The sequence below is a fragment of the Manis pentadactyla genome, chromosome 6 (assembly GCF_030020395.1).
Source record: "Manis pentadactyla isolate mManPen7 chromosome 6, mManPen7.hap1, whole genome shotgun sequence".
Lineage (NCBI taxonomy): Eukaryota > Metazoa > Chordata > Mammalia > Pholidota > Manidae > Manis > Manis pentadactyla.
In genome coordinates, this window is record NC_080024.1 from 96,540,611 (window position 1) to 96,554,461 (window position 13,851).

A 13,851-nucleotide genomic window follows, 5' to 3' on the forward strand; every position below is an offset into this window, starting at 1 on the left:
GGGGAAGGTGCTGGGAGGTGGTCTTACTGCTCACTCCCCGAGCCCCATAGCACTTGCCTGTATGACCAACTTCAGTCTTCGTTAAACACAGCCTTGTTACACTAAAGTGTGTATCTCCTCCACTGTCTTCCCAGAGCAGAGAGAAGGAGCTCTGAGGAGGGCCCTTTTGGAACCCAAGGGGCCTTGGCCATTTCTCCCTCATTTTCCTGAATTGTAAGGCCTTGTCCTACTGCAATTTTATCTGAAGGCAAAACAAGTAAAATCCACAGGAAATTTTTAGCAGTACATGGTTATGTTTTATCCTGAATTAGACATGTTTGAATACCCTCCTCCTACCATAAGATCCAGCTATCCCACTTCTGGATATTTATCCAAAGGGACTGAAAACACTAACATGAAAAGACATGTGCACCCCCACATTCACCAAAGCATTATTTGCAGTAGTCAAGACATGGAAGCAACCTGTGTCCACTGATGGGTGAATGGATCAAGAAAATAGTATTTGTGTGTGTTATTTATCCACAAAAAAGAAGGCAGTATTCCATCTGCAACAACATGGATGGACCTACAGAGTATTATGCTCAGTGAAGTAAGTTAAACCTAGAAGGTATCATGCTGCTAAGTAAAATACTGTATGATCTTGCTTACCTGTGGGATCACAAAAAACAAAACAAAATCCAAAACTCGCAGATGCACAGAACAGATTGGTGGTAGGCAGATGGGTAGGGAGGGTTCAGATGAGATGTGTGAAGGTGGTCAAAAGGTACAAACTTCCTTTTATGAATAAGTCATAGGGATGTAATTACAGCATGGCCACTATAGTTAATATTGTATATATGAAAGTTGTTAAGAGTAGTTTTTACCACAAGAAAAAATAATTTGTAACTATATGTGGTGATGGATGTTAACTAGACTTACTGGGATCATTTTGTAATATATATGAATACCAAATCATATTGTATACCTGAAACGAATATGTCAATTATACCTCAGAAGATTTTTGCATAAATTTACTTTCTTTTTATGTAAGACCTACATACCTCTTGACCCGAAATCACTAAAATATTTATTATCTGGCCCTTTGTAATAAAAGGTTTGCCAACCTGTTTTAAAGCATGAATTAGAAAATGTCATTCACTTATTTTAAATTGTTAAATGAATTGTCAGTTGTCCAAACATTTCAGAACACGTGACTTTGGAGTGGAGATTCTGGTGAAGGCACACAGGAGCTGTGTGCAGCTAGGACTGATTTAATGCCCAACTCAAGACTCATTTTGGTGGTAACAAACATTTAGGAAATGCATAATAACTATTTTTCTCTTTTTCAGCAACAATTCTTGTGGAAAGTACTGTTACAAGCAATTGTACTTAGTTTTTGTTTTCTTAATTTTAGATAATGTTTATGGCAATAATAATAATCCCATGTAGTGGAGGTAACTTTTCTTAAGTTTTAACTTTAATTGGGTGTTTTGAATGACATCACTTATTCCCCATTTCTTGCATGCCAGCTGTCAAAAGTATCTGCACTTCACTTACTCCACAAGTACTCAGAGTCTTATTTCATGCTGTGCACCCTCCAGCTGTCTAGCATGATGTGGTGACACAGCAGGTGCCAGCCGTCAGGTCACTCTTATCTGAGGACTACGGGCACCAAAAGGAGGCCACGAAAGTGAATATGATTAAAATAGGAACCCAAAACAGGCAGAAGGTATTTGATACTTTAGATTGAAAAATAATTACTGATACACATTTTCATGTGATTAGAATTATAATTTAAATGTGCTCCTGAGCCTTAAAAAAAAATATATCAAGGGTTAGTTTTGCTGGGTTTTAATTTTTCCAACATTGTATGTTAGCATGAAATGTGTTATTTCTCATTCAGTTTTTCAGAATGCATCATTTTGGTTAAAATTTAGGTACTTACATAAAAATGGCCTTGTCAGGCTTCCTGAATATTTGTTTTAACACTTGATATTCAAATCATTTTCTTCTGAAGCATCTATCTGTTATTAGATGCTCATTTTCTTGTCCACTGGTCCCTCTCTTCCATAGCCATACTTTTCGTGGCCTTGTCTGTAATTGGAGTAGGTCTCCAAAAATATTTTCCTGGTCTTCATTAAATTCAGCATCTTCATAGAATATTCATCAATCACAGTAAGATTTCAAATTTTAATTATATTTTGTTATTTGGGTTAATGCCAAACCAGTCAAGTATGACAGTGACTCAGTGAAGCAGAAACAAATACTAGTGGCAAACAGGGAGGGCCTGAGTAGTCACTAGTTATATAATTAGTTCATTTTTGCATATTTTATGTGTTACTTTTCTTCCTTACCCAACTTCATAAGTTTGAAGATTTGCATAATAAATCCTCAGCAAAAAGAACTCCTTGCTCTTTTGATTTATACACTCAATCCTGATCCCGTAGATCCAAAACAAACCAAGATAATGAGACAACTTTCTGGAAGAAATTAGTAACAGGTGTGAGTGGCTTCTGAATCACAGGGTCATGCAGTGTGTGCCTGTGTCAATAATGGTCTCAATTAAAGTGACAAAAAAGGAAATTTGAAGTGGTTCCATTCAGAGACCAGAATCCCTGTTACATCATAACACTTCTTTTTTAATTGGAGTCAATAATATATTGATTTCAGGTGTACAATGTAGTGATTCAACAACTATATACATTATGTAATGCTCAATAAGTATACTTATAATCGCTCCAAAGTTATTACAATATTATTGACTATATTCCCTATGCTGTACTTTTTATCCCTTTGACTTTTTTGTAATTGGAAGTTTGAACCTCTTTATCCCCTTCACCTATTTTTCCCATCTCCCCCAGGCAACCACCAGTTTATTCTCTGTTTTACTTTTTTAGATTCCATATATAAGTGGAATCATATAGTATTTGTCTTTGACTTATTTCATTTAGCACAATACTCTCTAGGTCCATCCATTTTGTCATGAATGGCAATATTTTCTTTTTTATGGCTGAGTAATATTCCACTGTGTATATGTACCACATTTTATCCATTCATCTATGGATGGACACTTCAGCAAGGGAAACAAAAACAGTAATAAACAAGTGGGACTATATCAAACTAACAAGCTTCTACAAAGCAAAGAACATCATCAGTAATAGGCAACCTACTGAATGGGAGAATATACTCACAAATCATTTGTCTTATAAAGGTTTAATATCAGAAATAAAGAACTCATACAACACACACAAAAAAAAGTCTGGGCAGAAGACCTGAAGACATTTTTCCAAAGAAGACATACAGATGCCAACAAGCACATGAAAAGATGCTCCACATTGCTAATCATCAAGGAAATGCAAATCAAAACCACAATGAGATACCACCTCACACCAGTGAGAATGGCCACCATCCAAAAGGCAAGAAATAACAACTGTTGGCAAGGATGTGGAGAAGGGAACCCTCATGCACTGCTGGTGGGAATGTCAGTTGGTACAGCCACTGGAAAGCAGTGTGGAGGTTCCTCAAGAAACTAAAAGTAGAAATACCATACAACCCAGTAATTCTGCTCTTAGGAATTTACCCTAAGAAAAAAAAAATCTCTGATTCAAAAAGACATATTCACCCCTATGTTTACTGCAACATTATTTACAATAGCCAAGACAGCCCAAGTGCCACGACACTGTTTTAACCCACTCAGAACTCTCCAGATAAACTGTTTGCTATTAATGATTTGCTTGGATACTTGCTCGGTGATTCCCGTTTGCCTGTATGACTTCCCTGTACCTCTCCCTTCAGCTCTTCAGTATCATGACTTGGTAAATAGTAGGACAAATGGAAGATAACCTCTGCGAGAAAATAAAAGCTTTTGAAAGGCCATGGCGGAAGCGGAAATAACGTTTCTCTCAGATGCCAAGAGTTCTTGTGTGCTCCTCTTGTCTCTGTCCTAATTAACTCCCGAGCGAAGCCATTTCCCTCTCATGGGACATCTGCCTGCTTAGGGTAGAGGGTGAAGGGGTTTGGGTTTCCACCTGTCTGCATCATGCCTCATAGAGTACTAGGAGGGTGAAATAATATCCCTTGTTTTAGTTCGTGAAATGAATACAATTATATGAAAAGTTACAGTACGTTTAGAAAAGAATAGGTTGAAATACTTTCAACTTATAGTATCACTAGTTTTTAAGCATGCTTTTAATTATGTCCTTAGGAATATTTTATTCAAGGATTTTTAATTTATTACTCACTGAAAATTTATCACAATTGCTTAATGAAAGGTAAAATGAATTCCGATAAAAGTTCCTGATAATCCAAAAATGATCCAAATCATAAGATTTTTAAATAGCTTTGTAAGTAAAAGCTTAAAAATTATCATCAAAAAACAAACATACCTGTCTTGGTTTAAATATATGTAATAACAAGTTTTGACATATATGAATATTTTGTGCAAATAAATATAGAAATTACTTTAACAATACCTAAAGCAGTATTCTGGTCAGTCTTTGTGGCATTGTTTGTGCTGATCGTTTACTTACTGCATACTTCTGCAGCAAACTTCAATCTGTTATGTCCATTTTTCAAGCACCAGTCAACCTGATGGAAAAAAATATTTTGCCTTAAATGATAACACCTGGCTCACTTCCTTATTGTGCCACTTAGAAGTCATTCAATGTGTGTAGGGTCTCCCCCACACCTCAGTTCTCAAATGAAGAATTTGTAACAGTCATTAGCATCACAATCAAGGATTGTTCTTCCTTCTGAATTGGTGCCAGTCTCAGTCATTTGTTAAAAATCATTGGTAATTCCCAGGGTTTTACACCACTCCAGAGAAACTTCTACAAGATGTGCAAGGGAGACTAAAATTGAATTTTCAAAAAACACATGTTAGGAGTAGGCTTGGCTGTTGTCCCCAGTGAGGTGACAGGCGAGGAGTCTAGGATACCCATGATGCCAGGGTTCTTGTTTGCAGAGCCGAATAATGAGCTTCACAGTCAAGATAGGAGAGCAAGGTACAGGCTTTTATTTAGAGATAAAGTGAAAGGACAGAGCTCCTGGCTCCCGCCAGGAGGGGACAAGAGAGCCCGTAGTGGTGTGTTGTCTAGGGGGTTTTATAGGCAGTTGAGGATTTTTCGAGAACATGAAAAAGCTTAGGGGTGTGGACTTGTTAAGTGGCCCCTGAATATTAAAAATTAACATAAGGAATTTCCTGCCTTGATTTCTCTCTGGGACACCGGGGCCTGGGTCTGGGAGCACATCAAAAGGCTGCCTGCCCAGCCCCCAAGGTGGGCTGAGATATTGTCTACTTGCTAAAGAATCCTGCCTCTTGAACTTCCTGGGTGTTAAAATGCAATCTTATCTTTAAGATGGAATTCTTCCTGCCCTTTACCATGCTGTCTACAGCTGGGTCTGCATGCTAAGTTAGTTGCTCAGTTTGCAGAATCACCTTGTCAGATCCAAAGGAGGAAAGACAACACATAGGCCTGGGCCTTTTAGCATGCTAAAGTGAATCTTACACATGGTTACAAATGGTTAGCATAATAAAACATGTGCTACTCTTCTTTATCTGGGGAACATTAACTGATCTCACTGACGAATGATTCTAGAGCTCAATGTTTACCATAGAGTTTTAGCAGGGGGGTTTCCTTGCATGTAGTTACATTGCTCTGACTACAGATATCCCGCCCTGCCCCCTCCGGAGGCCCTCACCCTACTCTGACTACATCCATGGTCCCTGTCTCATTCCCCCCTCTACAGATGGAGACCCTAGCTGCTGCTAGGGAAAGGAGGCGATGACCGCTCTGGCTGCTTCATGCTGAGAGGGGGCACAGTAAGGGGTGCAGCTAGGTCTCCATCAGTGGTCATTCGAGAGGGCCTCGGAAGATGGGCACTTCTATTCCAGGTTCCATTTCTATTACTATTTGCAGTTTTGTGGCTTCTAGGCAAGATAGAACAAATCATGTTATTAAGTTAAGTAGCAGTATCTGGAGTCAGATTTTCCATTCTGGAAGGACAAACTTGATGAGATTAAGAATGCATGGTTGAACATGAGAACTAGAAATAGTAAAACTTTAATTGAAATGATAGGAGAAAACTAAAACCTCTGGGAAATCATAGCCAGATATTTTGAAGAAGCTAGACTTTTGGATCTAGTTTATGTCTCAGTGACTAGTACTAGGGTTTAGTATGGACAAGGCTGCATTATTGAAACAATACTTTTCTCCAAAATCACCCTCATTTTTATTAGAAGTAACCAGATTAAGAAAATAATTAACACTTGGCTTTATTATTTGCATAAGTGCAGCAAGAAGAGCAATTGATTACATAGGCTCTTTTAAATGTGCTTTGCTGGAACTTTTTGTAAGGAATTTCAGATTGAACTTTTAAAAGCCTCTTGAGGCCAGATAGCCAAGCCAGACTTGCCATCAGGTTGTGCCTGCAATACCTGTAGATTTGGGTGAATTCCTCTCTTCTCGAGGTCCCCAAGACATCCTGAGGTTCCTGCACTTGCCAGGAAGTGACATTCCTTACTCACTTGGTAAGGCTGCTGGGAACCCTGTAAGCAAGGTACCAGGCCAGTTCTTCCAAGGGGCTTTGTTGGCTTTATAAAGTCAACCTTAGTTCCTTAAAGCTCTTCATATCTGAGTTTACACACGTGTCTCTCAGGTATGACATTCCAGTCAAAGCCTTGGTAGTATAACCTGTGTTTTTAATTGGTCCTCTTACAAGGAAAGCAGGTTCTTATTGAACTTATGCAAATAAACATACTGCCATGAAATATAAAAATACTCATTGAGAGTTTTTAAATTCTGGAGGGATCAGGTAGAGAGAAAGATAAATGTTTCAATTCTGCTTATAAAGGTATTGTCATTTACGAAACTGTTGTCAGTCAGCTTAAGAGAAAAAGCTTTAAACACTTTATTAGCAACATTTGAAACAAAAAGCCACAAAATCATCTTCCTTAGTTTACTTAATCTTAGGTAACCAATACCTGTTCTGCTGAAATCTAGTTCTTTACTAGCTTAGGAGTAATAAAACAGTGACTATAAATGACAAAAGACTTACAAATGACAATGGTTAAAGATCTGATGAGAGCTTACTGTAAGACAGTTGACATAAGGAAATTCGGATATTTCTGTAACACAAAACATTCAGTAACAAAGTTTAGCATCATTCCCTTTGACAGTGCTTTCCAGGTAAATATATATCAGATAAATAAGCCAAATTAGCCAAATACTTTCTCCAATGAGAAAAAAATTCCTCTGACATGTTCCAGGGGCCCTCTGGAAAATATCAGAATTAAGTGGAGGTAAAAGCACCTTTTTGAATTTGATTTTTTTTTTTTTGGCACTTGCTTAAGTAGGATTATAGGTTGCCATGAAGCAATACTTATCCATTTAACTAGAATGACAACAAAATACCTCAAAGGCAAATAAAGAAGGTTACACAGTTGTTAGCAAAGTTTAGCTTTTAGTTCTTTTCATATTAAGATCTCATTTTCTTAAATACTCTGTGACAACTCACTGAGACTTTAAGCATGAGAAACTGCTTTGATAAAACAGAGAACTTTTTGCAATCTTTCAATATTAAAAGCAGACTAACAGTTAAGAAAACTTTTTTTTTAACTGAAAACAAAATTCTAATTTTGCTGTGTACTTGATGCCGAGACTCATTTGCTTTAATTTTATATAGCATGACCATATTAAATTTTTCTACAAACTTTCTACAACTTTCTTTTTACATTTAGAGTTCTCTCTCTAAATAAACAGCTGTACTTTAGAACAAAGTTACTTTCTTTTACCAAAAGGCACATTCTTTAGCATGCAGAAATGTTTTCCTTGTTACTTTAAGTAGTTTTAATTAGAACTTAAAACCATTAGGTACCTTAATTTTTAGTGAACACTGAGAAGCAGGCTATTGTAAACTGTTACACTAGCATGCTTTGGATTGACAAATTTATGAACATTTTATAATTTCTGTAACCATGAGCTTTACAACACAATTTCTCACTAAGCACAAAGTATATCTTCTTAATTTAGCAAAACTTTAAGGTTTTAGGTTACCACAAAGATTCTCAGGCTGCAGGTAGGTATACACACTGTAACACACTATTATTAAGAAGTTCACTTGCTACATTTAGTTTACTCATTCCTAACAACTATACTAGACTACTTACAAAACCTTTACTGAATATTAGACAAAGCCTCTAAGCATTTTATTGTTGAAAGATTTAGCAGGTAACATTAACTTAAATGACTTTAGGTAAACTTAGGAAGCTGAGAACCATAAGGACATGTCCATTTCAGTTCAACTTAAATTAGCATTAATGCTTAATATTTTCCATTAGCATTCTCTGGAAGTTTTAGAATGCCCAATTTTCACAAGCACTTGTCTTTAAATCAATTTCATTAATACCATCCGGAGGTAGAAAAATCTTTCATCTACATGCTTAGACACACAAACATACAGACTGAGACATAATGACTACAGTTAGCAACACTCTTCATAAAAAGAACATATACACAGACAGATAAACTGACACAGAGACTTGAGTTACTGATATCCAATTGCCTTTCCTTTTAGCTTATTTGACTAAAAGTATCTCAGTTTTCAAGAATACACTCTACAGGCGAGCAGTTTATATAACTGGGTTAAGGTTTAGATGGCCCCAGACTAACAGGGCCAATGAAGGCTCTGAACTGATAGGGACTGTGTGTGTCCAGGGGTCTGGAAATGAAATGCAAGCACAATTCTAGCTCCAGTCATTTAAAGCCAGGCTGTATTGCAGAAGATACATTTCTTTTGTTTCAGGGAGTCTAGTTTAAAAACCTCTCAATTTTTGAAGATAATGAACCCAATAAGTAGAATAGATTTCTACCAAAATAATTTAGAAAACTAGTTCCATATTGTAGTCCACGGAACTTTTGACTATTTTCCTTCCTTGCATTAAAATAAATATAGCTGCATAACCTTATTATATTGCATACTTCTCTCAGGGACCAAGCCTCTCCATTAGAGAGTTTGTATTGAGACCAGGCTTGTGTGCAGAAGATATGACATTTTTTTTTCAGGGTCTGGGGATCAAAATTGCTCCCAGTTCCTCAGAATGCATGCCAGAGGCATGTCTGGCTTTAACCTTGAAGAGGATGCTCCTATCTGAAAGAGAGAGAGAAAGACGGGTGTGTAGCACCTGGTCAGCCTTTCTCTGTGAGGGTGTCCCCTCTCCTTGGAGCCTGGGTGACAGTGGTCAATCACCCCCTCTGCCAAGCCTACTGGATTTAACCACCCCTTACCAGCGTGGCCTGCACCTTGCCTTGATTCCCCTCTTGCCTTCCCACTAAGCAAGAGTCACTTCGGAGCTCTGGATTTAGTGGGACCTTACCAGTGTGCTCCTACTTACACCTTTTGGGAGTTTCCCTAGTTTTCTCTGCACAAGCTTTCCTTGAGAGCCCCCTGCCTGTCTGATAAGTGCAGAGACTGTGACTTCTTGCTGCCAGAGCCCTGATCTAAGTCACAAGCCTGTTTTGCTTTCCCAGAGCTGCAGAAAAGGAAATGCCTAGCCCCAGGACAACTGCCTCTAAGGAAAGGGGATCAACAGAATAGAGCCATTTACATGTTGGTCTCAGGTTTCAGCTTGATTACTTTACAGACTTCATTTACATTACACAGGAGAAAGTGGCGCAGTCCTAAGAGGACTGCTTTGAATGGGGAGCAAGGGAACTTTTTGCTAAGGCCAGAAATAAAATTCAGGGGCTGCCACGGACATTTATGGGGGGTGGGCCTATACTCTCAAACACCAGTTTCTGCCACTACCTGGAAATTATCTTGCCAGTCACCCACTATAACAAATCTGATCACTGAGACAAGAGGTCAGGTGTCATCTGCGACTCTCGCATAGGCAGCAGCCTAGCCGGAGGTTCACTCAGCGCCATCGGATCAGTCGGCCAGAGCCGAGATCCAAGGACCAACTAGTCCGGTCTGCCCTCGGAGTCTGCAGATTAGGATAGGAAAGTAGGAAATTGGCTCAGCCACTCCCCAACATTCCCGTCCGTCCGGAGGCGAGGGATCAAGGAGCGGCAGACACCGGGAAACCTTTCACCCGAGACTTAAGACTGGTAGCCGACGCTAATCATCTTTTAAGTGGCTAACAAGTGCCCAGACACATTTTTATGAGATAAAAAGTACAGCATTTAGTCAGGAATAAGAGCGAAGCATAGGTCTCCTACCTTGCGGTGGTGAGCCTCGGGTTCCGTGAAATTGATGAAGTTAGAAGGGAGTTAGGGATGCCCCCTGCCTCACTGAGGCCAGGGCGGCCTGAAGAAGCAGTCTGGGAGTCAGAAACAGAGACAGAGACAGAGAGGCGCTCCTCACGGACACCCAGTTGGGCTGTTGGGGTCTGATTCCAGGCACGTGGGCCTTTGAGAAGCCACTGAAGTGCAGCCTCAGCCTAGACTCTTGCAGTTGCCCACGGCTTTCTTCAGTCCCATGCATCCGAGGAGATGCCTCTGAAGGGGAATCCTGGCCTCCACTCAGGTGACTTTCCCGGCTCCCAAGGGAGACGGGGGATCCACTGAGGGAGACGCATGGGAACCTGTCGCTTGAGACTTTGAGATCGGCAGCCAGGCTAGTCCCATTTAAGTGGCTGACGTGCGCCTGATGTTGTGTGTCACAGACGGCTTCCTTCTATAAGGACAGTGAAATAAAAGACAGGCTTGGATGCCGATACTCACCTCCGAAGTTATCCCAGATGAGCCCCCAAAGATGATGCCAGAGTTCTTGTTTGCAGAGCCGAATAATGAGCTTCACAAACAGTCAAGGTAGGAGAGCAAGGTACAGGCTTTTATTTAGAGATAAAGTGAAAGGACAGAGCTCCTGGCTCCCGCCAGGAGGGGACAAGAGAGTCCGTGGTGGTGCGTTGTCTAGGGGGTTTTATAGGCAGTTGAGGATTTTTCGAGAACATGAAAAAGCTTAGGGGTGTGGACTTGTTAAGTGGCCCCTGAATATTAAAAATTAACATAAGGAATTTCCTGCCTTGATTTCTCTCTGGGACACCGGGGCCTGGGTCTGGGAGCACATCAAAAGGCTGCCTGCCCAGCCCCCAAGGTGGGCTGAGATATTGTCTACTTGCTAAAGAATCCTGCCTCTTGAACTTCCTGGGTGTTAAAATGCAATCTTATCTTTAAGATGGAATTCTTCCTGCCCTTTACCATGCTGTCTACAGCTGGGTCTGCATGCTAAGTTAGTTGCTCAGTTTGCAGAATCACCTTGTCAGATCCAAAGGAGGAAAGACAACACATAGGCCTGGGCCTTTTAGCATGCTAAAGTGAATCTTACACATGGTTACAAATGGTTAGCATAATAAAACATGTGCTACTCTTCTTTATCTGGGGAACATTAACTGATCTCACTGACGAATGATTCTAGAGCTCAATGTTTACCATAGAGTTTTAGCAGGGGGGTTTCCTTGCATGTAGTTACATTGCTCTGACTACAGATATCCCGCCCTGCCCCCTCCGGAGGCCCTCACCCTACTCTGACTACATCCATGGTCCCTGTCTCACCGAGCCACTCATTCGGTGCCATGTGGCTCTTTAGTCTTGAGAGTAGAAGTATTTGACTCAAGTGTCAGCAGCTCCCCGAGAAGAATGCCTGAGTTACATCAACAGTAATTTATTTAGTGCTCAGGTTCAAAGAACTAGGAAACTTGCCCATGTCTAATTCTGTGATTATTTTTCCTAGGGCCCACGGATCTCAGCGTTAAGAGGCAGCTGGCCACCAGCTCAGGGCCCTCCAGCAGCTCAAGCTCCAGACCTCAGCTGAGTCCGACTGAAATCAATGCTGTGAGACAGCTGGTTGCTGGGTATCGAGAATCAGCTGCATTTTTACTGCGTTCTGCAGATGAACTAGAAAATCTTATTTTACAACAGAACTGAGTTGAATGCCAGTCCTATTCACTGGGGTCTGAATTTGCAGTTTCCACTAATGACATTCTGATTGCTCAGCAGAGACTTCTGGTCTCACTGCAGTCTTTAGAGAAATACTTCCATCCTGCCACATGGTCTTTGGTCCATACAGTGATGTGTTAGGCCCTGCAAGGGAACTCTGGCCTCTGAGATGCTTTAATGTGTCCAGCCTACTGCTTTTGTTTTATTGTCACCTCAAATACTGGGGCAAGAAAGGCTGTATATTCCTAATTCAAGGATAAAGCAGAAGAAGCCTGTGGTATAAAGAAATAGTTCAAGATCCAACTGAAATATTGATGGAATTTGCTGACTTATTGGACTGAAAGCTGCAGTATCTGGCAAAAAAAAAAAAAAAAGAGCCAAACTTCTTGTTGCTACAGGATATTACAATGAAAAGGATCTTGTATTTTAAAGAAAAATATGTAATTTTTATAAAAAGAAAACTTGTTTTTCATTCAAAATTGTCATTTTTACTTTGGTAACTTTTTCATAGGTCCTTAAAGAAAACTGTTTTGAGAAACTATTGCAAGTATATTTTCCACGTCCCTTTGCCTTCTCTTCTTTCCAAATTCTTTCTAAGAAAAAAAAAAACACTTGATGCTGAGAAAAAAAAAAACAACCCCTTGTCTACATTCTTTAAATCATCACTTCAGGAACTACTTCTAAGAGAAGCCTACATTTCTGCACTTTGCTGATCTCAAGCATCCACGCAACATTGCAGTTTTCCCATAGTGGTCTTCATTACAGAATTTTTAATTAAATAAAAGACATAGCATTGAAAAAAAATCACACCTTGGTTTCTCACAGCTGTTCACCCCGGGCTGCAGCTGCTGACTTAACACACGTCCTTCCAGCAGCGACTGGACGTTGATGATTGAATGTTAAGAGGTTGCAAGTGACAATCTGAAAATTTGCACTCTTGTGTATAGTTTTTTCATTTCTCTATTTCACAGTTTCCAAAAAGACCATTACCTCTCCTGATATGATTTGTATAATTTGCAGTTCTAGTAAAAAGGATGTAAAGAACTCTCAGTGGATGCAGCTGCAATGAACTGTCCTCTCCTATTTCCACCCTTTGCCATTCTCTTATTTTATAGTGTTGGATACACATGAACGGTGTTTTCTTTGTGCACTGAGGCAAGCCTATTTTTTAAATATTTAGGGAGAAGTACATTACTCTACGCTTCTTGTACAATTTTTTTTTTAGCTTTGTTTGGATTACAAATTCTTTGTGCATTCCTGAATTTGCCTTATTTCATGTAAATGTATGTCATTCAGTCTTTGATAATGAGTTTAAGGCATCAGTGATATTTCTTACCTACTTGTTACATATAGTTTTTAAAGTAATGACTGTGATTGTGACCAAGTAATGTGCACTTTTTCTTGTAACTGTGGACATTGCTATGCTTTTTTCTTCTAGTGTTTCTAGAATTACTGTTCTTTACAGTTATGTAAACAAAAAGAATTTTTGTGATACTGTTGGTGAATATAATGTGAAAATCTTATTGATAATATGAGTATTTTGGATATACATAGATGCACAAACATCTTTTAAGGTGTGGATTTAGAGTTTGCTTATTTAAATGAAAATTCAAAAATTGAGGGCTGGTATAATTTTCCTGTTTGGTTTAATAAACAGATTTCTGTGTTAAAACAGTGATTGTGAAAACTTATAAACTTTCTGAATAATACTTGACTTTTAGAAGTTTGTTTTAAAAATATGAAATGTTATTTTGTATCCAACATTTAGCACAGAATTGACAGTCTAAACCAACATCTCAAGAATATCCCCAGGTCCCACAGAGTCTCAACATGAAGTCTAAAAAGAATTTATTCCAAGAAGGAGTAAAACCAATCAGCAAACCAAGGATATTTCATTTGATTATTTAATCTGATTTAAGAATCAGCTTTTATTTCT

The 13,851-nt window shown here is 39.2% G+C and overlaps 1 protein-coding gene across 5 annotated transcripts in view; it reads left to right on the top strand.

Annotated features, from left to right (window-relative positions):
- Positions 1-13,563, top strand: part of NOL4 (nucleolar protein 4) — a 353,984-nt gene extending 340,421 nt beyond the window's left edge. For 4 of the 5 annotated variants that reach the window (XM_036885429.2, XM_036885440.2, XM_057503970.1 and 1 more), the window contains one exon: positions 11,710-13,562. In XM_036885429.2, coding sequence (XP_036741324.2) covers positions 11,710-11,903 — 194 coding nt within the window. In that variant the 3' untranslated portion in view covers positions 11,904-13,562. Of the gene's footprint in view, positions 1-11,709 lie in introns of all 5 variants that reach the window. The other variant, XM_057503972.1, reaches the window with a different exon arrangement.
- Positions 13,564-13,851: the final 288 nt, after the last annotated feature.